General features: G+C 47.9%; 1 protein-coding gene across 1 annotated transcript in view; it reads right to left on the bottom strand.

The window, feature by feature from the left end:
- LOC126427973 (nascent polypeptide-associated complex subunit alpha, muscle-specific form-like) overlaps positions 1-16,310 on the bottom strand; it is a 243,096-nt gene extending 226,786 nt beyond the window's left edge. Inside the window, exons 1-3 of the mRNA XM_050089859.1 lie at positions 11,450-16,310; positions 8,413-9,045; positions 5,210-5,253 (exon numbers count right to left, since the gene is read on the bottom strand). Coding sequence (XP_049945816.1) covers positions 5,210-5,253; positions 8,413-9,045; positions 11,450-16,310 — 5,538 coding nt within the window. The remainder of the gene's footprint in view (positions 1-5,209; positions 5,254-8,412; positions 9,046-11,449) is intronic.
- Between the last annotated feature and the right edge of the window lie 11,100 nt (positions 16,311-27,410).

Raw genomic sequence — 27,410 nt, 5'->3', positions numbered from 1 at the left:
TGGCCAAAATTTTAATTTATTTCTTCAGCTACCCTCACTATCGTAGCTATGGAAAAACATGCACGGATTACCTTCAGATCTGTTACTGAAAACGTTTCATGGAATAACATTAAAACAACAAAACATTGTAAAAACTACAATGGAAAATTTTGTACATGGCTGCACGTTCAGAGACCGTGAATAGTTACGACTGAAAGAAAAACAGCCCTCGGTCACTATTTTTAACAAATTATCCAGGTTTCAACACTGCTAGGAGTGTCTTCCTCAGAATTTAAATCAAAGAATGGTCTATATTCTGTAACATGGTCACAGAATTATGACTAAAAACGTATGATAGGGTATAAGTACGGAATCATCGTAAAAGACTGGCAGTATTTATATGTCATTTATAAATAATAAATATGCCAAAAGGTCAATAGGCACAAAGATATTTAAGATAAAGAAAACTGGGATGGCGAGCCACTAAGGGCTGCTCGTTACTTGCGTGGTGCAGGTTGCAAAACGGACTCTTTATCTTAAATCTCTGTGACGATGTTATAGAATATAGATTTTAAATCCTGAGGAAGACATTCCTAGCAGTGTTGAAACCAGGTTAATTTGTTAAAAATAGTGACCGAGGGCTGTTTTTCTTTCAATTGTACGTTGGAAAATTTCATGAATCTGGGTTGTAGCACCCCCTACACTCACTTATTGACTACTTCCTCGAAAATCTGAGAGAACACTTCCACTAGGGCGTTAAGGTACCAGAGAAGATGAAACGATATTAATGTAATAAAACTGTTCGACATTAATGAGGGGCAGTAAAGTTGAAGTTTCTGACAGGCAATCAAAAAAGAGAATGGTTGAAAATTAAATATAACATCTTCCTCATGACGTTGATAAGAGAACTGCTTGTAGCGGTTTCAGCAATGCCTAAAAATAAAGCAATAATTATAAAAATGCAGGGTGTTTTCGTAAAAGCGTGCAAAAATTTACCAGGACATAGAGGATACTCCACTAAACAATTTGAGGTAGGGAACCCGGGTTCGGAGAAGCCAGCTTAAGGAGAGAATAGGAATAAAATCACATTACTGCGTACTTTTTTTATTTACATTAGTTACAGTTAACTACAATGCCGTCATTGACGCAATGATTGTACCATTTGTACTGTAGCTTACAAAATGTGCCGAAACTGACGGCCATCAAAGTCAATGCAAGGATGAAGATTCTGACGCACCCTGACAAATACCCCTGGTGTGTTTCGAGTAGCCGGCCGGGGTGGCCGAGTGGTCCTAGGCGCTACAGTCTGGAACCGCGCGACCGCTACGGTAGCAGGTTCGAATCCTGCCTCGGGCATGGATGTGTGTGAAGTCCTTAGGTTAGTCAGGTTGACGTAGTTCTAAGTTCTAGGGGACTGATGACCTCAGAAGTTAAGTCTCATAGTGCTCAGAGCCATTTAAACTGTGGTGTCACCGCCGGACACCACACTTGCTAGGTGGTAGCCTTTAAATCGGCCGCGGTCCATTAGTATACGCCGGACCCGCGTGTCGCCACTGTCAGTGATTGCAGACCGAGCGCCGTCACACGGGACGTCTAGAGAGACGTCCTAGCACTCGCCTCAGTTGTACAGCCGACTTTGCTAGCGATGCTACACTGACAAATACGCTCTCATTTGCCGAGACGATAGTTAGCATAGCCTTCAGCTACGTCATTTGCTACGACCTAGCAAAGCGCCATTACCAGTTACTATTGATGCTGTAAAACATGTACGTTCACCAATCATGGATTAAAGTTGAGTATTCCAGCAACAGCGTACCTTATTGGCTATATTAATTACATTTAACTGTTCCAGACCTCACGCCCGTCTGCGTGTAATTAAACGCGTGCATTTCGGCCTCCTCTAGCAACACAGCTCTTCTGCCAACACAGCATGAACCATTGTGGTGTTTCGAATAACATCACAAGCAGCTACAATTCTGGCAACTAATTCCATCTCCCTATCCACTGGGGTCTCATACACAAGTGACTATAGATATTGGTTCAAATGACTCTGAGCACTATGGGACTTAACATCTGAGGTCATCAGTGCCCTAGAACTTAGAACTACTTAAACCTAAGGACATTACACACATCCATGCCCTAGGCAGCATTCGAACCTGCGACCGTAGCAGCAGCGCGGTTCCGGACTGAAGCGGCTAGAACCGCTCGGCCACAGCGGCCGCCACTTTAGATATCCCCATAGGAAATAATCAAGGGGATTCACATCGAGTGACCTCAGCCGGCCGGGAAACAGGACCTCCGCTTCCAAACCAGCGACCAGGAAATGCAGCACTGAGCTGGTTGCAGACTTCCACAATGAAGCGATGCGATGCACCGCAATGTCGTATCCACATCCTCCTACGAACAGCCAAGGGTACGTTTGGAGCAACTCAGGTAAAAATCCTTACACGAGCCTCAAGTATAGGTGGTAATTCAGGCCATGTAGAAGTATGGTCCAATGAGATTGCGCCTACAGTGCAGGCCCAGATATTCACAGCAAAACGTACTTGATGGTGTGACTCTGCTACAGCGCGAGGGTTTTACTCGTCCCACACATGGCTATTCCTGCTGTTCGCAATACCATCATGATCAAATGAGGCCTCGTCAGTAAACTTCCTAGTAATCAGGCTGGTCCTCCTTGTTTCCTCTCAGGAAATAAGGTAGTGCATATACCGGGTGATCAAAAAGTCAGTATAAATTTGAAAACTTAATAATACACAGAATAATGTAGATAGAGAGGTAAAGATTGACACACATTCTTCAAAAAACATGGGGTTTTATTAGAACAAAAAAAACAACGTTCACAAAATGTCCGACAGATGGCGCTGGACAGCAAAACTACTACCTTGTCGGGTGAGAGGTACGCCGATATGTTACAGAATCGCATCATCCCCAGCTTGGCTGATAAAGACCTGCTGGAACGGACTATGTTTATGCAGGATGGCGCTCCACCCCATATTGCTAGACGCGTCAAAGATCTCTTGCGCGCGTCGTTTGGTGATGATCGTGTGCTCAGCCGCCACTTTCGTCATGCTTGACCTCCCGGCTCCCCAGACCTCAGTTCGTACGATTATTGGCTTTGGGGTATCGTCGCAAGTGTATCGTGATCGACCGACATCGCTAGGGATGTTGAAAGACAACATCCGACGCCACTGCCTCACCATAAGTCCGGACATGCTTTACAGTGCTGTTCACATTATTCCTCGACTACAGCTATTGTTGAGGAATGATGGTGGACATATTGAGCATTACCTGTAAAGAACATCATATTAGCTTTGTCTTACTTTGTTATGCTAATTATTGCTATTCTGATCAGATGAAGCGCCATCTGTCGGAAATTTTTTGAACTTTCGTATTTTTTTTTGTTCTAATAAAACCCCATGTCATTCCAAGCATGTGTGTCAATTTGTACCTCTCTATCTACATTATTACGTGATTTATTCAGTTTTCAAATTTATACTGACTTTTTGATCACCCTGTAAATAACCAGTACAGTACATGTGAACTTGTACGCATGTTAATTGCAAATAAGCTGGTAGACAAGTTTACTTCCACATCTCCTTCAGCTGGCTTCTCTAAGCCCAGCTTCCCTACCTCAAATTGTTCAGTGGTGCACCCTCTACGTCATATTTTTGCACGCACTTACGGGAACGCCCTATATATAAAAGTACCTGGCGACAACTACTGGGTGTTGAAGAGGGACAGTAAGAATGAGGATCTTAGGAGCAAATTAAAAAAAAGAGAGAAAGTTCGAAAATTAAATTATAACATGTTACTCTAAGCTCTGATGGAGTATCAACGAGAGTGAGTGAAATGAAAACCTTAAATTTGCAATAACACATCGTAATTTCGTGCCGTTATCCTGTACGTTGGCAAGCGTGCTGAAAGTAGAGTGCAGGCATAGGTGGCAGCATAGTGCAGATGCACAAATACCGTCGCAGTATCAGTATAAAGATGGCCGCCCCACTTGCGACTTGCACTAGGGAAGATCTGCGTTCTGTTATTCGGTTTTTGCGTAGTGAAGGTGTGAATCCTATTGAAATTCATCGACGAATGAAGGTTCAGTACGGTGATGCATGTTTGCCACAGCAGCAAGTCTACGAATGGATAAGGAAGTTCGCAAATGGTGTGACTTCAGTGGAAGATGCTCCTCGTCCACGTCAGGCACAACGAGTTGTGACTCCACAGAACATTGCAGCAGTTGATGCCGTAGTGAAGGAAAACCAGTGAATGACATTGCAGCATGTTTAGTCATGGGTCAGCACACCACATTGTGCACGATGTGCTCCAGTTTCACAAAGTGTCTGCAAGATGGGTGCCACGGCAGCTGAAATGAGAGAACGACGTGTTGATGCTTGTGAAGAACTTCTTCGGCCCTTTGAACGAGAAAGTGATCGCTTCCCTGCAAGAATCGTTACTAGGGACGAAACCTGGGTTCACTTCCACCAACCGGAAACGAAGAGCATTACATGCCTAGAGGGACCACTGTCACCAGTGCATCATACACAGATCTCCTAAAAAATCATCTGCGGCCTGCAATCACATCAAAGCGACGTGGATTGCTGTCAGCAGGTGTCCTTTTGCAACATGACAATGCAAGGCCCCACACAGCCCGTACAACAGTTGCAGCAATCACAGACCTGCATTTTGAATGTCTGCCTCATCCACCATACTTTGCCCCAAGTGATTTCCATATGTTTGGACCACTCAAAGACGCAATGGGAGGAAAGACGTTTCGTTCTGATAAAGAGGTACGCCATGCGGTGCATGAGTGGTTGCGCGGACTACCAAAATAGCTTTTTCTAAAGGAATTTATGCACTTTGTAAGCGCTGGAGAACTTGCATTGAGCGCGGGGGAGATTATGTTGAAACGTGATACAGCTTTGTACCACTTCTGCACAATAATAATACTTTAAAAAATTTTAAGGTTTTCATTTGACTCACCCTCGTATTATTGTGAAATCATCTGACAAAAATTTTAAAAAATGCATGCTTCTGTAATTTACAATTTGACTCAGTGCTGTGCACCCACTGATGGTAGTGGACCCAGTACTGAACCTCATGGAACTCCACTGGTGATTTCTGCCCAACTAAAAATCTCCCTACATGGAACGCCATTGGTGATTTCTGGCCAACTAAAAATCTCTACATGTCTTCGACTGTCAGAGAAACGTGTGTGAGCTGTACTTACTGTTCCCTGTGTGGTCTCGTCCACGCCGCTGTCATGATCACCCTCTGGAAGAGAAGGAAGCAGAACTGCCGATTAGTATGGGAAATGGCGTCAGGAAAATGACACATATCTACGGCTTAAGTGAAATTTCCTAATATCTTCTTAACTACAGTTTTACATAGAGTAGTCTACACATGTACAAGAAGCCTTTTCATGACCTTTAACAAATCTCTTTCGTACGGAGTGTTTTGTACAGACTTACTGTGGACGTCGCAGGAGGGACGCTGAAGCTTGTGGCGACACTGTCAGAAACAAAAGATCGCAACAAAATAACGGAAACAGGACGAGGGGAACACAGAGAGAGAGCAGAACGGTGGTGGCAGGAGCTTGAAGCGAATGGCGGAGGATGCTATAGCAATCTTTGTTTACGCCTCGGACGTCAAGCGTTCGCTGAAGGTGTAGGGTTGCAGGCAGAACACACAGGGTTTGTGGAGGAGCTGAAAACAAAAATAAATAAATGAATAAATCAAATATAAGGAGATATAGTAAAGTAGCACACCAAAAATAGAGCAAAGGTATAAAAAATTAAAACGAGAAGTAGGAGACAGTAAGAAAAAATGTATACGCAGCATAGGAAGATAAAAACGTGAATAGCACAGAGGAATAACAGAGGTAGGGACAATGATCTCCTCTCGCTGGCCACTTGCAACTGAGGCGAATGCGTCCGGAGTGACCCCACAGCGGCTGTAAAACCGTGGTGTAGTGTTGCAAAGCTCATACCTCTTGGAAGACAATATTCACTGTTGTTGTTGTTGCCTTCGGGCTGAAGACTGGTCTGAAGGAGTTCACCATGTTACTCTGTCCTGTCCAAGTCTCATCACTGAATAACCACTACAAGCCGGCCGTTGTGGCCGAGCGGTTCTAGGCACTTCAGTCCCGATCCGCGCTGCTGCTATGGTCGCAGCTTCGAATCCTGCCTCGGGCATGGATGTGTGTGATGTCCTTAGGTTAGTTACGTTTAAGTAGTTCTAAGTTCTAGGGGACTGTTGACCTCAGATGCTAAGTCTCATAGTGCTTAGAGCCATTTGAACCACTACAACCTACACCCCATTGAACCTGCTTATTCTACTCTCTCTCAGTCTTCCTCTACAATGTTTACCCCCCCCCCCCCCCAATACGTTCCTCCAGTACTAAACTAATGATCTCTTCATGTCTTAGGAAGTGTCCTATCAACCGATCCCTTCTTATATTCAAGTTGTTCCACAAACTTCGTTTCCTCCCAATTCTATTTAGTTCCTCCTCATTGGCTATGTGATCTATCTGTCTAATCTTCAGCCTTCTTCTGTAGCACCATCCTATGTAATGTAATGTAAACGTCTCAGTGTGAAAGTATATTTATCTCAGTGTCACGCAGATAAATTTGCAGCGAAAATGGTTAAATTTCGATACATAACCTCAATGGCTCACGCAGAAAATAATCGTGACTGTTATGTTTAGCTTTGTGCGATGCAGATAAATTTGCAGCAAAAATGGTTAAATTTCGGTAAATAATCTCAATGGCACACCCAAAAAATAATTTTCACCACACTTCTACATCTACATCTACATACCTACTCCGCAATCCACCATACGGTGCGTGGCGGAAAGTACTTCGTACTACAGCTAGCATCTTCTCTCCCTGTTCCACTCCCAAACAGAACTAGGGAAAAATGACTGCCTATATGCATGCCTCTGTACGAGCCCTAATCTCTCTTATCTTTTCTTTGTGGACTTTCCGCGAAATGTAAGTTGGCGGCAGTAAAATTGTACTGCAGTCAGACTCAAATGGTGGTTCTCTAAATTTCCTGAGTAGCGATTCACGAAAAGAACGACTCCTTTCCTCTAGAGACTCCGACCCGAGTTCCTGAAGCATTTCCGGAACACTCGCGTGATGATCAAACCAACCAGTAACAAATCTAGCAGCCTGCCTCTGAATTGCTTCTGTGTCCTGCCTTAATCTAACCTGATACGGATCACAGACGCTCGAGCAGTACTCAAGAATAGGTCGTATTAGTGTTTTATAAGCGGTCTCCTTTACGTATGAACCACATCTTCCCAAAATTCTACCAATGAACCGAAGACGGTTATCTGCCTTCCCCACAACTGCCATTACATGCTTGTCCCACTTGATATCGCTCTGCAATGTTACGCCCAAATATTTAATCGACGTGACTGTGCCAAGCCCTACACTACTAATGGAGTATTCAAACATTACTGGATTCTTTTTCCTATTCATCTGCATTAATTCACATATATCTATATTTAGAGTTAGCTGCCATTCTTTACACCGATCACAAATCCTGTCCAAGTCATCTTGTATCCTCCTAGAGTCACTCAACGACGACACCTTCCCATACACCACAGCATCATCAGCAAACAGCCGCACATTGCTATCCACCCTATCCAAAAGATCATTTACGTAGATAGAAAACAACAGCGAACCTACCACACTTCCCTGGGGCACTCCAGATGATACCCTCACCTCCGATGAACACTCACCATCGAGGACAACGTACTGCGTTCAGTTACTTCAGATTAATGCACATCTGACTTTACTACTCTCAAACGCATTGTCTTAATAAATATTAGTAAAGAGTGATATTTTGTAAATTTATAAAACTGTGGCGGATAGTTCCGTACAGCAAGGATAAATATATGATTCTCGAGTTTCTCCCGGCGTATTTGATAGTCAAAATATCCACGGGTGTACTGCCGGTGTACAGTGTCCAACGGGCACTGGACACTGTAGACCGGCAGTACACCCATGGATATTTTGATTAGGATAAATATAAGCTTAGCTGTATATTCCACTAGACCACTACCACACTCGGCATTTCCCCGTGGGATCGTCATCTGTGTATTCGCCTCAGTTACATGTGCAGTCTTGGGGAAGACCCTGCCCTAGACCAGCGTTATTCGCCAGAGTGACGACACACGCAGAGCGCAGGCGGCCAGCAGGAGCACACAGAGAGCAGGCGGCGTGGCTTTATTTGGGCATTCCGACTGTTCGGCTGGGGGACTGGACTGACCTGTCAACAGACAAAGCAAACGTGAGAGAGAAGCAGCTCTGGGCGGCCTGTGGCGGGTAGCGGCAGCGGGACGCTGGTGGTGGTGGTGGTGCAGGTGCTGGGAGGGTCGGCTCAAGCAACTGGCGGAGGCGGGTGGCGGGGGGTGCGTGCGCGCACCTTTCCTCGCGCTGGCGCTTGTGGGGTCCTTGGCACGTCGGCGCAGGGGCCGCCGCCTGGTGTCGCCGGCCGCGGGCTTTGTCGCCGCAGAGGTGGCGGAGGTCACCTGCAGCTTGGTAGGCTTCACCACGCCGTTCACCAGCCCAGGCTTCTTGGACCCCGCGTCCTCCTCCTCTGGCGACGAGAGCTTCCCGTTGGCCAGTGCCTGCGCGTCCTCGATCTCGACCTGCACCTGCCGGACCGTGTCCTCCTCGGGCCCCTTGTCCGGCTCTGCCGGCGGAGGTGACTCGGCCCTGTCGGCCGTCGTGGGGCTGGCTTTGTCAGCGGGTGTGGGGCTGGCTTTGTCAGCTGGTGTGGGGCTGGCTTTGTCAGCCAGTGCGGGGCTGACTGCATCACCTGGTGCGGGACTGGCAGCATCGTCTGGTGTGGGGCTGGCTTTGTCAGCTGATGCAGAGCTGACTTTGTCTGATGGTGCGGGGCTGACTTTGCCGGCCAGTGCAGGACTGGCTTTGCCAGTCGGCGAGGGCGATTTGGCTCCCAAGGACACTTTGGCCACTTCCTCCGGTGTGGGGCCCCCCTCAGGAGCTGCAGAGGGGCCTGGCGTCTCGGCTCGTTTGTCAGGTACCGGCGACTCTGCAATGGCAATGAGCTGCGTGTGAACGAATGCAGTTCTCACTTTGAAGTAACAACAATAGCATTTAGAGTTAATAGGATGCAATGCAGAGTAATTCTTCAGTTGACAGGAATTTTGGTACTGTGTTAGTTGAAGTATTGTAGATAACACTTGGGATATCTCCACTTGATCTCTAGATATGGAATGAAGTGGCGGTGTTTTGGGTGGAGGAAGAAGAATATCGTGAAATGCAGAATATAACAGTAATACAGGATACAGGCCACAATGAAGGAGCAAATCCTCAATCACATCTTCCCTCCCCCCCCCCCCCCAATTTCATGTTGGATGTTGTATTTGTTAATTTATTAATATTATCAGGTTTTTATTGCTCTTATTGTAATTGTAAGGATAGTTTCAAAGGATAAATTAGTAATACAGCTCATAACTAATTAGAAGAAGAAACGAGTGTAGAGACTGCACACTGCGGAAGCCGTAGTCTGCTGGCCTGTTCTAGTAACAGTATCTGTAATATGTAGTAAGTACTCCAAGAATTAATGACGGGAATAGCTATGCTACATGTACAATTACTTTCAGGAAGAAATGTAAGACCAATGGCCCATTTAGGTGATAGGCTATATTTAAAATAAATAAAATGTATTTTTTTGTTAATATTGTTGTTGAGGTTTTCAAATGGGAGACTCCTCATGGCACCTAGAGCAGAATTTTTAATACTTTATAACGTTCATTTTTCCTTTTGGAATATTCATATCTACCTATCGTTTGCTGGAATACCGAGGTTTGTGTCTGCAAATAATGAACACATGCTGAAGTGAAGCCATGGCATTGCAAAATCACTGACTCTACAAAAGCTTTTCAAGACGGAAAAAATCAGACAGTATGCTAGACGTTCTAAATAATGAGCTGGTACGCGGTTAATGAAGGATAGGTACATAAATGGTAAATCTTTCTTTTCCCTGGCGTTTACCCAGTCCAGTACGGAGTCTACTTTCATAAATTAGCTTTGTGGATGGATGCCCTTCCTCAGGCTACAATCTTCCTGGTAACCTAAGGGGGGAACGTGCGAGCACTGACCGACTGCGAACCTCGTAAACTCTGTTCTGTATGTCATCTTATTTTAGCTGTCTGTGTACCACATTCTCTAATGCGGAATTAGGAAATGAACCTAGCAAAACTGCTAACCTTTTTGTGGTACATGGGACACATACGTCCCACTGAAGCAGTACCCACTTTTGGGCGTTGGGTCGTGTACATCTCATATCTGACTGGAGCTAGCGTGTAGCGAGAAGCTTTCGGAACTTGGAGAAAAATGCTACGGCCCATGGGATGGATATAAAGAAGACTGTGAGGGATCAAATGGGTCGTCTTGTGTTTATAGTGCCTCTGTTTCACGAAAATCAGATCAAATCACCATCTTCTCCATTCCAAGAACGTGTGAAATAACTAATTGTGCTTTCTCGTAAACCATAGGCATTGTTTTGAAACATAACTGCACACCTCAGTACTTCTGCTGGTTTGTACATAATGTCTATGTTGTTTCTATGTACACTCTCCAGAAAACTTCTTGGAATATAGAAAACAATGGTATATGGTATGTCAAAGACATCTTCAAGTGTTGCAAATTTGTGTCCAATACTTCATGTTTTTGATTGTCAGGAGAATGATGTGTTTTGGAACTGATTTGTTACAATTTTCTCCATATTTCTTAACCTGAGAAAATCATTCTAAAATTAAAAATTTAGCTCTGAAAATCCTAGATTCAGTGAAAACATAGATCCATTTAATTTCATGGGATACATATCCCTCTTCACGGATTTCCTAAATCGGTCCCCTAAAATTTTTTTGGTAGTGAAAGTGTATTATTTATTGTGTAAGGTACACATGCAGTGCTGTGAGGAGATCCGTTATGGCGAACACACTTTTTTACACACTCGCACAGTAGACACTTTTCACAGTTTCAGCATGACCAGTTTGAACAATCTCATGCAGCCATCATCAGATCTAAGGGGAAACCATAATAAGGGGGGGGGGGGGGGGAGGCTACCATTCATATCGCTGATTATACAAAATATTCGAACTATCATGTTGGTTATAAAACTCGTTATAAAATTGTCATGTCACATGAAATGAAGTCAAAGCATAAAAGGCACACCCCATATATAGATATCTTGATAGAAATTAAGTTGATAAAATGTACACACAAAAAGCACAAAGAAAAGAGACAGTTTTTGACCTTTTTTTTTTTAAACACACGCAAAATAAATGTTAACCATGAAAAGTTTAATATAATAGTGGAACTATCATAACATATAGATAGAAAGATCTTAGGTGGGAGCAGTATCAGTAAATGATAGTTCTGGTTGATAGCATGTTGTAAACAGAAATATAAAAAGATAATTACGTTACCTCTGGATGTTGGTAAAGCAGTTGCCGGAACTGGTGAGACCATCTGAGTTGTGATCGGAGGTGATGGAGACTTCTTTGTCCCATCTGTAGGAGGCGGTGACGGCATCTTTTTGTCCACTGGTGGTGGCGATTTGGCTGTGGCTGGCGACACCTTACCCTTCTCGGGTGTGGCAGATCTGGCCTCTGCCAGTGGTGTGGGGGGCTTCTTAGTGTCTACAGGGCTCGACTGTTTCATCTCCGTTGGAGAAGTTCCAGCCTTATCGAGTTTTTCAGTCTCTGCTTGCAGCTCTTTCTCTCCAACCTCTTTGGCTTCGGGCGAAGAAGGCTTCGGAGACGCAGATTTTGGGCTCGGTGTCTTCATCGTCGGAGACTTGCCCGGGGGTGGCAGTGGGGATTTCGCAGCCGTGGGCGTCGGTGACTTGGGCGACGTCGGCGACGGAGACTTCGACTTACCGTCCAGGACTGTTGGCGACGGTGTGGGCTCCTTCAAAAGGGCAGCCGACTGTGGTCGCGAGTCCACGGCCCCGTTCACCGAGTCAATCGACTGCAGGAGCTCACGTTCGCGCTCTGGGAGGTCCTCTATGCTGGACGCCGCCACTGGCGAGGTGAGCTTCCTGATGTCTGGGGAGACAGGTGGCTTTCCAACATCTGGAGAAGAAGAGGCTGGAGGAGGGGAGTGCTCTTGCAGGTCCGGAGACGGACTCTTCGATTTTGCCTTTGTCGTGTCATCTTTCTGAGGTGTCTCGTCTGTCGGTAACGGAGGCTTAGTTGCAGTAACGTTAGTGGCAGATTCACTCTTTGCCGGGCAAGTTGCTGGAGAAACCCGGGACGCTGGAGTCGTCTCTGGGCTGTCCGTCGCCGCAATTGGTGCTGGTCGAGATGGTGGTCTGGCGGCGACTGGTTCTGGAGACCCGCTGGCTGCAACTCCTGCTGTGGGACTTGAAAAAAGTTGCTCCTTCGGACCGTCCTCGTGCACCTTCTTCTCGCCCCCTTCCTCTTCCCGAGTGGCCTTGACGTCTACTGTGGTCGCTGGCGAAGGAGGTGGAGTCGTCGGGGACTTCCTGTCCTTCAGCTTCGCATCGATACGACCGTCCTGCAGCACCTCCTGCCGCTCTTCCTCCGTCGCTTCTGCTGCCGTGTCGTCCTCCCGTGTCGGTGCTGTACCAGCAGGTGTTGAAGCTGCTGTGGTAGCTGGAAGTGCAGCTGATTTGGCTGACAGTGGTCGTGGAGTCAGTGATGCAGGAATGTCCGCTTCTTCTGGTCGTCTCTTGGCTTCTTCGGGTGAACGAGCGGCGTCTCGTTCTGGAGGCTCTCGCTGCAAACTGCCCGTGCCTCGCGTTGGAGGAGCTCCATTCGAAATCTGTCTCTCCGGGATCTCGTCCATTTTCCCCGTTGCCGCCGCTGTCTGAGGAGCTTCCTCTTTCTTCGTTTCCGGAGAATGGGGCTCCATCTTCTGATCTGTTGCAGTGGGTACTGGAACTCCTGGTTTCTCTGTGTCCTTGCTGACTGGAGATACCTTCCCAGAACTGCTTCCTGACCTCATCGAGAGCGGCCCTGGTGAAGCTCTTTGCTCCTCCCTGCTCCCACTTGGAGGAGTGGGGGACATTTTGCCACCAAGCGCCGCCGAGGTCTCGATGTCCCCCGGCCCAGTGCCATTCCCTCTTGATAAGTTTTCACTTGCTGAGACTCGTGTAGCTCCTGTAGGATCAGGTGAATCTCTGTGTGATGGAGGCACTGGTGATTCCTTGTCTGCTGGGGGTTGTGGTGTCTGCTTGCCTGCTGAAGGTGAAGGTGAAACCTTTCCTACCGAAGGTAGGGGCGAGTCCTTGTCTGTTGGAGGTATAGGGGATTCCTTACCTGGTGGAGGTAAGGGCGAATCCTTGCCTGGTTGAGGTAAGGGAGAATCCTTTCCTGCTGGAGGTAAGGGTGAATCCTTTCCTGCTGGAGGTAAGGGTGAATCCTTTCCTGCTGGAGGTAAGGGTGAATCCTTTCCTGCTGGAGGTAAGGGTGAACCATTGCCTGATGAAGGTAAGGGCGAATCCTTGCCTGACGGAGGTAAGGGCGAATCCTTGGTTGCTGGAAGTAAGGGCGATTTCATGCCTGACAGGGGAACAGGGGATTCCTTGCCTGGTAGCGGTAAAGGCGATTCTTTGCCTGATGGAGGTAAGGGCGACTCCTTACCCACCAGAGGTAAGGACGATTCCTTGTCCAATGCAGATAAGGGTGAATCCTTGCCCACTGGAGGTAAGGGTGAATCCTTGCCTGCTAGAGGTAAAGGTGATTCCTTGCCTGCTGGAGGTAAAGGGGATTCCTTGCCTGCTGGAGGTAATGGTGATTCCTTACCCACTGCTGGAGGTAAGGGTGATTGCTTGCCCACTGGAGGTACAGGCGATTCCTTACCCAGTGGGGGTTCAGGGGATTCTTTTCCTACAGGAGGCACAGGCGACTCTTTTCCCACTGTAGATGCAGTCAACTCCTTGCTCATTGGTGGAACAGGAGAGGCCTTCCCCACTGGAGGTACAGGTGACTCCTTTCCTACTTTACCTTCAGGCGAATCTTTGCGCACCGGAGGTGTTGGCGAGTCCTTGACAACTGCGAGCACTGGTGAGTCTTTGCCAGAATCTGGAGGAGGCGTCTGCGTACTTACTGGGGGAAGATGTGATTCTTTGTCCTCTGAAGATACCACTGATTCCTTGCCTACTGTTGCCACTGCAGACTCCTTCGGCACTTGAGATATTGGAGATTCTTTTCCACCCAGGCCACCTGGAGTCCCCTTCTTGCTTTGACCTGCTGGAGACTCCTTTCCCATAGCGCTAGCTGGACGATCCTCCGCCTTTTTGTTTCCAGCAACGATAACATCCTTATCATCATCATCTTCAGATGCCTCTCCAGCCCCATCATATTGACCATTCACATGGTTGTGTGGAGCCTGCATGACCACTACATCTTTGTCGTCATCGTGTTCGAGACTGGATGCAGGACGCTGAAAAAGAGACTCAGCAATTTCACCATTGACCAGTACATCTTCAGATTTGTAAGACTCATCTGCAGGAAGTTTCTGACTGGCAGCTGGTTTAGCAGCAATATCCTTGCTAGACTGCTCCGCTTCAGCTTTTACTCCTGATGATACAGAACATTCCTTCTCACTAGAGCCACCAGACGTTTGCAGAACTGCTGCTTGCGCTTGCTGCTGCTGTGTTGTGGCTCCATTATTGGCTTGAGATACTACTGGCTGCTGGTCTGGCTTTTTCTGATCATCTTTCACTAATGTAGCTTGTCCATTTTGGACAGTCTTGGCTGGAGAGCTGGACTGTTGTTGACCATCGCCCTCTGGCTGGCTGGCTACCCTCGGGGGCACTGGAGATGACGACGGTGCCATTCCGGCCCCAGTACCACTGGGTGTCGCTTCCCGTTCTGGAGGCTGGGGATGTTGTGCCTGCGACTGTTGCTGCTGTTGCTGCTGCTGCTGCTGGTCCATTGCTCGGCTCTGAGAGTGCTCCCTCGCTCGTTTGATGAAACCAAAGACTGACGACTGCCGCTTGAGCCCCGGTCCCTGGCTCGCAGACCCTGGGTTCTGCTGCTGAGCCTGGGTACCACTGACGACTGCTATGGACCTCCTCCTGTCCTCCTCAGGCTGGGAGCCAGCTGCAGAGGGAGGTGGCGCGGTGCCACTGACGCTGAAGCTCCTGTGTTTGCCGAGACCACTCTGGTTGTGCTGGAGTCTGGAGTGCTCTCCGCCCATTACACCATTCACCAGGGGTGGCGCAGCATTCTGCGGCGCAGGAACATCCCTCGCAGGCTGTAGGGCCGGTTGTTGGGGACTGGTGATCTGCTGTTGTTGCTGGGTTGCTTGTGGCTGTTGATGGTACACCTGCTGCTGCTGGGCAAACTGTAGTTTTCCAGGCTGTTGCTGAATCACTTGTCGATAAACGACCTGTTGAAGTCTCTGGAGAGGACGTGGTTGTGTGGGAGTAGTGACTGTTAGCCTCTGTTGTGGCTGCTGCTGCTGCTGCTGTTGTTGTTGTTGTGGTGGTGGAATGTACCGAATCTGTTGTTGCAGTTGCTGCTGCTGTGGTTGTAAACCTAATGGTCGTGTCTGATAGTTTGATGGAGGGTGGGCAAGATTCTGTTGTAGTTGTTGCTGCTGCTGAACTTGGGGTGTTTGTGACTGGTGCAACTGAGGCTGATGGTACTGTTGTGGTTGGTATTGTTGCTGTTGTAACTGACCCTGCTGAAGTGGCTGTTTGTTTTGTTGTGGTGGTTGCACCAATTGCTGGTATTTTTGTTGTGGTTGTTGCTGCTGATACTGTTGTGTTGGTTGTTGTTGTTGCTGATGTGAAACTTGCTGTTGTTGAGGGTAGTGGTACTGCTGTTGTGGTTGTGGTTGTTGTTGTTGGTACTGTGGTTGTTGTTGTTGCTGTTGCTGCTGGGGCAGTAGCAGTGGCCTGCTGTCGATTCTCCTGAGCAGCGGCTGCTGCTGCGGCCTGGGGCTTGCCGGTTGTTGCTGGGGTGGGGCTACGTATCGGGGCGCCTGCCCCGGCGCTGCCTGGCTCTGGTACTGTTGTTGTCCCTGGTACTGCTGGGGCCGCGCTGACTGGTAGCCCTGGCCCTGCTGCTGCTGCTGCTGGGAGACGACGATGCGCCGCACCTGCTGGACGCCGTAGTACGCCGGCCCGCCACCAGGCGCACTGCTGCTGGCGGGCGCTGCGACTGCAACTGGCTGCTGCGGCTGTTGTTGGTGTTGTTGCTGCTGCTGTTGGTAGTGATGTGGTGGCCCCGGGGCTGGGGCAGTGGCCGGCTGCTGTCGTTGCTGCTGCGGCTGCTCTCTGGTGGGTGCTGCTCGAACCTGCCAAATTGTCATGGAGCCAATTGAAATGAGAACACTGGTAGCCATTGGAGTGGAGCTAGCTTTTAGAGCAGGTGTAATGTTAAAGTGTACATCAGGAGATTGAATACAAGAGGCAAGGTCCATGAAGGATCGATCTTTGAATGCTTGGTTCAAAAAATGGCTCTGAGCACTATGGGACTTAACTTCTCATGTCATCAGTCCCCTAGAACTTAGAACTACTGAAACCTAAATAACCTAAGGACATCACAAACATACATGCCCGAGGCAGGATTCAAACCTGCGCCAAAGCAGCAGCGCGTTTCCGGACTGAAGCGCCTAGAACTGCTCGGCCACTCCGGCCGGCTGAATGCTTGGTGCTGCACAGTTTCCAGATATTTTTTAAAAGACGTCTTATATACACCATGAGCTACACTAGAAATACTTCATTTCCCAAACCGTTTTTCCGGTTTATAACCCATGATCAGTGGTATCTGATACTGAGGAACAGACAACTGCATCGATGTCTATAAAATGATAACTGTACGTATTATCAGTAATATATCTCTACCTAAATTATGCGCTTCTATAAAAATAACATAGTTGTCATTTTATATGATAGGGTCTAATATATGTCCTATAATACAGTATGCAGTTTGTCATATGAAAGCTTGTCACATGCATGTATAAATATCATCTTAGAAATAACAAAAGACATTTAATGTAGAGCCGGCTGGAGTGGCCGCGCGGTTCTAGGCGCTTCAGTCTGGAACCGCGCGACCGCTACGGTAGCAGGTTCTAATCCTGCTTCGGGCATGGATGTGTGTGAAGTCCTTAGGTTAGTTTGGTTTAAGTAGTTCTAAGTTCTAGGGGACTGATGACCTCAGATGTTAAGGCTCATAGTGCTCAGAGCCACTTGAACCCTTTCTGAAACTTACAATTTAAGTTGTTCTTTATTGTAATATCTAGGCAATTAGTTGAATTTACGGTTTTTACATTAGACTGATTTATCGTGTAACCGAAGTTTAACGAGTTCCTTTTACCACTCATGTGGATGACCTCACACTTTTCCTTGTTTAGGGTCAACTGCCACTATTCGCACCATTCAGATATCTTTTCTAAATCGTTTTGCAGTTTGTTTTGATCTTCTGATGACTTTACTAGTCGATAAACGACAGCATCATCTGCAAACAACTACAATTTCAAAAGGACAGCTTCCTATTTATACCGAAAATTGTGAAAAAATGTAATATAAAAATATCGTAACTCCAAATTGCGATATATCGATGGAAACGTTGCGTTGAAACATATTGACATACCGGGTCATCAAAAAGCCAGTATAAATTTGAAAACTTTATTAAGTTTATTAATAATGTAGATAGAGAGTTAAAACTGGCACACATGCTTGGAATGACATGGGATTTTATTAGAACAAAAAAAAAAAAAAAAAAAAAAATAGTTCACAAAATGTCCGACAGATGGCGCTGGACAGCAAAACGTCAGTAACTGCCACCGTGACGGGTGAGAGGTACGCCGATATGTTACAGAATCGCATCATCCCCAGCCTGGCTGATAAAGACCTGCTGGAACGAACGATGTTTATGCAGGATGGCGATTCACTCCATATTGCTGGACGCGTGAAAGATCTCTTGCGCGCGTCGTTTGGTGATGATCGTGTGCTCAGCCGCCACTTTCGTGATGCTTGGCCACCCAGGTCCCCAGACCTCAGTCCGTGCGATTACTGGCTATGGGGTTACCTCAAGTCGCAAGTGTATAGTGATCGACCGACATCTCTAAGGATGCTGGAAGACAACATCCGACGCCACTGCCTCACCATAACGCCGGACATGCTTTACAGTGCTGTTCACAACATTATTCCTCGACTACAGCTATTGTTGAGGAATGAGCATTTCCTGTGAAGAACGTCATCTTTGCTTTGTCTTACTTTGTTATGCTACTTATTGCTGTTCTGATCAGATGAAGCGCCATCTGTCGGACATTTTCTGAACTTTTGTATTTTTTTGGTTCTAATAAAACATCATGTCATTGCAAGCATGTGTGTCAATTCGTACCTCTCTACCTACATTATTCTGTGTTTTATTCAGTTTTCAAATTTATACTGACTTTTTGATCACCCGGTAAATTAAAATTTGTGCTACAGCCAGGGCTTCAGTCCAGGTCTCCTTGCTTACTAGATAGAAATGCTAGCGATTACACCACCACAGCATAATGGGGAAATCCTATACGCCGCGCGAGGTAGCCGCTTGGTCTCAAACGCCTTGCCACGGTTCGCGTGGCTCTTCCGTCGAAGGTTCGAGTCCTCCTTGGGGCATAGGTGCGTGTGTTGTCGTTAGTTTAAGTTAGATTAAGCAGTGTGTAAGTCTAGGGACCGATGACCTTAGGAGGAACTGATCACCACCAACCCTGTACCTCAGGTGCAGGTGATCTATAGATCTTATAATGTCCAACGCTGGGGTGCTAATCCAGTGATGTATAGCCTCGGCAGTAGTGACGATCCAAGGAGGGGAAATAAGCTGCAGATGTGGGTTGAAGTTTCTGTTGAGGAGGGCATAGGACTTTGCTAGTCCGTGCACCAAGGTGAACGCGCGCAAGAGATGTTTCACAAGTCTGGCAATATGGGGTGTTTTTTTTTTTTGTTCTAATAAAACGCCATCTCATTCCAAGCATGTGTGTCAATTTTTACCTGTCTATCTACATTATTCCGTGATTTATTCACTTTTCAAATTTATATTGACTTTTTGATCACCCGGTATTTTTTTGACGTAGTATGGCATATCGATATTTTGTCAACAGCTGTATTCCAATCTACAGTAGTTAGCCAGAAATTAAGAGGCTCGTACACGGCGGAATAGCGTTGCGTGGACAGCCACATCAAAACTGGTCCTCGCACTGAAGGCGACAAAATAACAGCGAAGGAACCGTAAGTGAGTTGTCACAGGCCGGTGGAACAGGACGGCAAGTGGCCGATATTAGTAAGAAGTACTTGCGCCGATCACGACACTGGCTCATACATACAGATGTCGATGTGGAAATGGCGTCGTACTGCAGCCACTTCGTGTGGCGTGTCGCCCGCTCGTGGCCTAGAGTCGATTTCTGCTCTCCTTCACGCGACAGACGACGAGAAATGATGGAAGACAATGGCCTGTCTCCCAGTCGTCGAGTTATTGTCGCAGTTCCCGGCTTAAGCGCCGGTCCGCCGCCTCGTGTAAAAGCACCAACTTGCTCGTGGCTCTGGAAGCACCGCCATAAAACACTGGCGTGACCCGCAGCACTGAAAACGACATGTTTTGACGGCCGCACGAGTGCTACAGCTGCAAACCGCCAACGCCGATATAGTCAAATCTCCTGTCGTACATCGACATACATACACATCAATAACGCGAGGCGGTAGGTTCCTCGTTCGAATTTCCATCGTATTCCAGTCGCAGATTGAGCCAGGGGTAAATGATTGTCTACATATTGGGCTGTCTACGGCACCTTGTCTGCGTGTGTTACACTCAACGTTGCCAACGCCAGTATTCCATATTCCCCGCCGGACGGTGTGACCGACCGGTTCTAGGCGCTTCAGTCTGGAACCGCGCGACCACTACGGTCGCAGGTTCGAATCCTGCCTCGGGCACGGATGTGTGTGATGTCCTTAGGCTAGTTAGGTTTCAGTAGTTCTAAGTTCTAGGGGACTGATGACCTTAGAAGTTAAGTCCCATAGTGCTCAGAGCCATTTGAACCATTTGAACCAAATTCCCCAAAAATCTACAAAAATGGTTCAAATGGCTCTGAGTACTATGGGACTTAACATCTGAGGTCATCAGTCCCGTAGACGTAGAACTACTTAAACCTAGCTAACCTAAGGACATCAGACACGTCCATGCCCGAGACAGGATTCGAACCTGCGACCGCAGCAACAGCGCGGTACCAGACCGATGCGCCTAGAACCGCTCGGCCACCCAAAAATCTAGGTAAAATTCCCGTTTCCCCGCAAATTCCCCACATACTAGGTTGTTTTGAGTGTTTTCAAGTACTCGTCATGAGTAAATTATTGATTACAGTATTTCATGCTCATGCCTTCATTCCTCATAAATTTACGTACACTGAAGTGCCGAAGAGACTAATATCGTGTAGGCCCCCCGCGAGCACGTGAGCGCCACAACACGACGTGGAATAGACTCGACTAATGTCTGAAGTAGTGCTGGAGAGAACTGACACCGTTATTTCTGCAGGCCTGTCCATAAGCCGGTCTCTGTGGCCGAGCGGTTCTAGGCGCTTCAGTCTCGAACAGCTCGACCACCACGGTCGCATGTTCGAATCCTGCCTCTGGCATGGATGTGTGTGATGTCATTAGGTTAGTTGGGTTTAAATAGTTCTAAGTCCTATGGGACTGATGACCACAGATGTTAAGTCCCATAGTGCTCAGAGCCATTTGAACCATTTTTGAACCTGTCCATAAATCCGAAAGAGTACGATGATGTAGAGGTCTCTTCCGAACAGCACTTCCCAAGGCATCCCAGATATGCTCAATAATGTTTACGTCTGGGGACTTCGGTGACCAGCGGAAGTGTTTAATCTCAGAAGAGTCTTCCTGGAGCTACTGTGTAGCGATTCTGTGCGTCTAGGGTGTCGCATTGTCCTGTTGGAATTCCCCAAGTCCGTCGCAATGCACAATGGACATGAATGGATACAAATGACCAGACAGGATGCTTACGTACGTGTCACCTATCAAGTATCTAGACGTATCAGAGGTCCCATATCACTGCAACTGCACACGCCACACACCATTAAAGAGCCTCCACGAGCTTAAACAGTCACCTGCTGACATGCAGGATCCATGGGTTTATGAGGTTGTCTCCACACCCACAAAGGTGCATCCGCTCGATACAATTTGAAACGAGACTCCTCCAACCAGGCAACATGTTTCCAGTCATCAACAGTCCATTCTTGGTGTTGACAGGCCTAAGCTAGGCATAAAGCTTTGTGTCGTGCAGTCATCAAGGGTAAACAAGTGGGCCTTCGGCTCCGAAACCCAAATCGATGATGTTTCGCTGACGGTTCGCACGCTGACACATGTTGGTGGTCCAGCATTGAAATCTGCAGCAGTTTGCGGAAGGGTTGGACTTCTGTCTTGATGAACGATTATCTTCAGTCGTCGTTCACCCAGTTCTTGAAGGATCTTTTTCTGGCCGCGTCGATGTCGGAGATTTGATGTTTTACCGGATTCCTGATATTCTCGGTACCCTTGTGAAATGGTCGTACGGGAAAATCCGCACTTCATCGCTACCTCGGAGTTGCTCTGTTCCATCGCTCGTGCGCCCATTATAACACCACATTCAAACTACCTTAAATCTTGATAACCTGCCATTGTAGCATTAGTAACTGATCTAACAACCGCGCCAGGCGCTTGTGTCTTATAAAGGGGTGGTCCATAGTTAGTGACCGGGCCAAATATCTCACGAAATAAGCGTCAAACGAAAAAACGACAAAGGACGAAACTTGTCTAGCTTGAAGGGAGAAACGAGATGGCCTGCTAGATGGCGCTGCCATCAGTCAAACGGATATCAACTGCGTTTTTTGAACCCCAATTTTTATTACATATTCGTGTAGTACGTAAAGAAATACACTCCTGGAAATTGAAATAAGAACACCGTGAATTCATTGTCCCAGGAAGGGGAAACTTTATTGACACATTCCTGGGGTCAGATACATCACATGATCACACTGACAGAACCACAGGCTCATAGACACAGGCAACAGAGCATGCACAATGTCGGCACTAGTACAGTGTATATCCACCTTTCGCAGCAATGCAGGCTGCTATTCTCCCATGGAGACGATCGTAGAGATGCTGGATGTAGTCCTGTGGAACGGCTTGCCATGCCATTTCCACCTGGCGCCTCAGTTGGACCAGCGTTCGTGCTGGACGTGCAGACCGCGTGAGACGACGCTTCATCCAGTCCCAAACATGCTCAATGGGGGACAGATCCGGAGATCTTGCTGGCCAGGGTAGTTGACTTACACCTTCTAGAGCACGTTGGGTGGCACGGGATACATGCGGACGTGCATTGTCCTGTTGGAACAGCAAGTTCCCTTGCCGGTCTAGGAATGGTGGAACGATGGGTTCGATGACGGTTTGGATGTACCGTGCACTATTCAGTGTCCCCTCGACGATCACCAGTGGTGTACGGCCAGTGTAGGAGATCGCTCCCCACACCATGATGCCGGGTGTTGGCCCTGTGTGCCTCGGTCGTATGCAGTCCTGATTGTGGCGCTCACCTGCACGGCGCCAAACACGCATACGACCATCATTGGCACCAAGCCAGAAGCGACTCTCATCGCTGAAGACGACACGTCTCCATTCGTCCCTCCATTCACGCCTGTCGCGACACCACCGGAGGCGGGCTGCACGATGTTGGGGCGTGAGCGGAAGACGGCCTAACGGTGTGCGGGACCGTAGCCCAGCTTCATGGAGACGGTTGCGAATGGTCCTCGCCTATACCCCAGGAGCAACAGTGTCCCTAATTTGCTGGGAAGTGGCGGTGCGGTCCCCTACGGCACTGCGTAGGATCCTACGGTCTTGGCGTGCATCCGTGCATCGCTGCGGTCCGGTCCCAGGTCGACGGGCACGTGCACCTTCCGCCGACCACTGGCGACAACATCGATGTACTGTGGAGACCTCACGCCCCACGTGTTGAGCAATTCGGCGGTACGTCCACCCGGCCTCCCGCATGCCCACTATACGCCCTCGCTCAAAGTCTGTCAACTGCACATACGGTTCACGTCCACGCTGTCGTGGCATGCTACCAGTGTTAAAGACTGCGATGGAGCTCCGTATGCCACGGCAAACTGGCTGACACTGACGGCGGGGGTGCACAAATGCTGCGCAGCTAGCGCCATTCGACGGCCAACGCCGCGGTTCCTGGTGTGTCCGCTGTGCCGTGCGTGTGATCATTGCTTGTACAGCCCTCTCGCAGTGTCCGGAGCAAGTATGGTGGGTCTGACACACCGGTGTCAATGTGTTCTTTTTTCCATTTCCAGGAGTGTATGAGTGTTTTAGTTTAACCACTTTTCTCGCTTTGTGATAGATGGCGCTGTAATAGTCACAAACGTTTAAGTACGTGGTATCACGTAACATTCCGCCAGTGCGGACGGTATTTGCTTCGTGATACATTACCCGTGTTAAAATGGACCGCTTACCAATTGCGGAAAAGGTTTGGTTTGGCTCTGAGCACTATGGGACTTAACATCTATGGTCATGAGTCCCCTAGAACTTAGAACTTCTTAAACCTAACTAACCTAAGGACATCACACACATCCATGCCCGAGGCAGGATTCGAACCTGCGGCCGTAGCGGTCACGCGGTTCCAGACTGGAGCGCCTAGATCCGCACGGCCACACCGGCCGGCCTTGCGGAAATGGTCGGTATCGTGTTGATGTATGGCTATTGTGATCAAAATGCCCAACGGGCGTGTGATATGTATGCTGCTCGGTATCCTGGACGACATCATCCAAGTGTCCGGACCGTTCGCCGGATAGTTACGTTATTTAAGGAAACAGGAAGTGTTCAGCCACATGTGAAACGTCAACCACGACCTGCAGCGAGAATCGGGAATCTCAAAATCGTCGGTGTTGAGAATGCTACATCAACATCGATTGCAGCCGTACCATGTTTTTATGCACCAGAGATTGCATGGCGACGACTTTGAACGTAGTGTACACTTCTGCCACTGGGCACAAGAGAAATTACGGGACCATGACAGATTTTCTGCACGCGTTCTATTTAGCGATGAAGCATCATTCACCAACAGTGGTAACGTAAACCTGCATAATCTGCACTATTGGGAAACGGAAAATCCACGATAGCTGCGACAAGTGGAACATCAGCGACCTTGGCGGGTTAATGTGTGGTGCGGCATTATAGGAGGAAGGATAATTGGCCCCCATTTTATCGATGGCAATCTAAATGGCGCAATGTATGCTGATTTCCTACGTAATGTTCTGCCGATGTTACTACAAGATGTTTTTCACTGCATGACAGAATGACGATGTACTTCCAACATGATGGATGTCCAGCACATAGGTCGCGTGCGGTTGAAGCCGTATTGAATAGCATATTCCATGACAGGTTGATTAGTCGTCGAAGCACCATACCGTGGCCCGCACGTTCACCGGTTCTGACGTCCCCGGATTTCTTTCTGTGGGGAAAGTTGAAGGATAATTGCTATCGTGATCCACCGACAATGCCTGACAGCATGCGTCAGCGCATTGTCAATGCATGTGCGAACATTACGGAAGGCGAACTACTCGCTGTTGAGAGGAATGTCGTTACACGTATTGACAAATGCATTGAGGTTGACGGACATCATTTTGAGAATTTATTGCATTAATGTGGTATTTACAGTTAATCACGCTAAAAGAACATCCGTTCTCAGAAATGATAAGTTCAGAAACGTACATGTATCATATTGGAACAACCGAAATTAAATGTTCAAACGTACCTACGTTCTGTATTTTAATTTTAAAAACCTACCTGTTACCAACTGTTCGTCTAAAATTGTGAGCATATGTCTGTGACTATTACAGCGCCATCCATCACAAAGCGAAACAAGTGGTCCAACTAAAACACCCATATTTCTTTACGTACTACACGAATAAATAATAAAAAATGTGGGTTCCTATTTTATAAAAACGCAGTTGATATCCGTATGACCTATGGTAGCGCCATCTAGTGGGCCAACAAAAGCGCCATCTGGTTTCCCCCTTCAAGCTAGACGATTTTCGTTCGTTGTAGTTTTTTCGTTTGACGCTTATTTCGTGAGATACTTGGCCCGGTCACTATAAATGGACCACCCTGCATAGAGTCATTCTAAAAGGCAAACCACATCTAACTGAAAAACTGTCTATCAACGGACCATCCTATATAGGCGCTGGCGAGCGCAGCGCCTGTTTACATATCTCTGTATTTGAATACGTATTCCGATACCAGTTTCTCTGGCGCTCCAGAGTAGTATCGTGACCGGCCGCTGTGGGCGAGCGGTTCTAGGCGCTTCAGTCCAGAGCCGCGCTGCTGCTACGGTCGCAGGTTCGAATCCTGGCTCGGGTTTGGATGTGTGTGATGTCCTTACGTTAGTTAGGTTTAGGTAGTTCTAAGTCTAGGGAACTGATGACCTGAGATGTTCAGTCCCATAGTGCTTACAGCCGTTTGAGCCATTTAAGTGGTATTGTGGGTGGTATGAGAACGTGTGGGCGTGCCTGGAACGCGGCTAAGCAGACATGTGCGGCTGGTGTTGCCGCTTTCTCAGCCTAGTGCGTGTCCCACAACGTGTCGGAAACTGAACCTGTTGTCTACTCGCACGCAACACGGCCAGCCAGCTATACGGCGGCACCATCAATCACGCCACATCGCACGCTCGCCTACTGCCGTGTCGCGGTAACAGCACCACCCTATTATATGCTGCTTGCACTCAGCAGATTCTGTTGTCCGACTAGACCGCTTTAATACCTCCTATTAAGTATATCCGTTTCGCTTCACCTGCACCACCCTCAAATCTGCGGACAAAAATGCGAGGAGCTTTCAATAACTAATGCAACACATTTTTTCTTCTCGGCCAATTTCGGTTGAAAAAGCGCGGTATTTTTTGTGGGACATCGTGGAATATGAAACTCCCTGGCAGATTAAAACTGTGTGCCGGACCGAGACTCGAACTCGGGACCTTTGCCTTTCACGGGCAAGTGCTCTACCATCTGAGCTACCCAAACACGACTGACGCCCCGTCCTCACAGCTTTACTTCTGCCAGTATCTGGTCTCCTACCTTCCAAACTTTACAGAAGTTCTCCTGCGAACCCTGCAGAACTAGCACTCCTGAAAGAAAGCATATTGCGGAGACATGGCTTAGCCACAGCCTAGGGGATGTTTCCAGAATGAGATTTTCACTCTGCAGCGGAGTGTGAGCAGTTATGAAACATCCTGGCAAGTTAAAACTGTGTCCCAGACCGAGACTCGAACTCAGGACCTTTGCCTTTGACGGGCAGGTGCTCTACCATCTGAGCTACCCAAGCTCGACTCACGCCCCGTCCTCACAGCTCACATTCTGGAAACATCCCCCAGGCTGTGGCTTAGCCATGTCTACGCAATATCCTTTCTGTCAGGCGGGCTAGTTGGTAAATCGCTTCATTACCGCACTCCTTGCTTCTGAACTGGCAGAAATTGGACCACTTCGGGCTGTTAATGACTACAGCCACAGCCACTAATAGTAATTGTTGTGACTTGGAAAGACAGCCAAGCCACTAGGAGGTGAAGACGAAAGGCACACGTTTAAGCTCACGCAGGCTGGCGTGAGGTCTGGAACAGTTAAAGGAGTTGAGTCTAGCAAATAAAGTACGTAGCTGTTGGAATACTTAACTTCAATCCATAATTGGTGAACATCGGTCTGACGGTACATGCATCAAAAGATAAATAGCAATTGGTAATGGCGCCTTGCTAGGTCGTAGCAAATGACGTAGCTGAAGGCTATGCTAAACTGTCGTCTCTGCGAATGAGAGACTATGTAGACAGTGAACCATCGCTAGCAAAGTCGGCTGTACAACTGTGGCGAGTGCTAGGAAGACTCTCTAGACCTGCCGTGTGGCGGCGCTCGGTCTGCAATCACTGACAGTGGCGACACGCGGGTCCGACGTATACTAACGGACCGCGGCCGATTTAAAGGCTACCACGTAGCAGGTGTGGTGTCTGGCGGTGACACCACAACTATTTTAATTATTATTACTGTGGTGTCACCGCCAGACAGCACACCTGCTACGTGGTAGCCTTTAAATCGGCCGCGGTCCGTTAGTATACGTCGGACCCGCGTGTCGCTACTGTCAGTGATTGCAGACCGAGCGCCGCCACACGGCAGGTCTAGAGAGACGTCCTAGCACTCGCCCCCATTGTACAGACGACTTTGCTAGCGATGCTATACTGACAAACTACGCTCTCATTTGCCGAGACGATAGTTAGCATAGCCTTCAGCTACGTCAATTGCTACGACCTAGCAAGGCGCCATTATCAATAGATATTTAACTTGTGATGCCTGTACCGTCAGACCGATGTTCACCAATTATGGATTAAAGTTAAGTATTCTACCAGT

Source organism: Schistocerca serialis, chromosome 12 (genome assembly GCF_023864345.2).
Source record: "Schistocerca serialis cubense isolate TAMUIC-IGC-003099 chromosome 12, iqSchSeri2.2, whole genome shotgun sequence".
Lineage (NCBI taxonomy): Eukaryota > Metazoa > Arthropoda > Insecta > Orthoptera > Acrididae > Schistocerca > Schistocerca serialis.
This window is presented reverse-complemented; position numbering and strand designations above follow the sequence as displayed.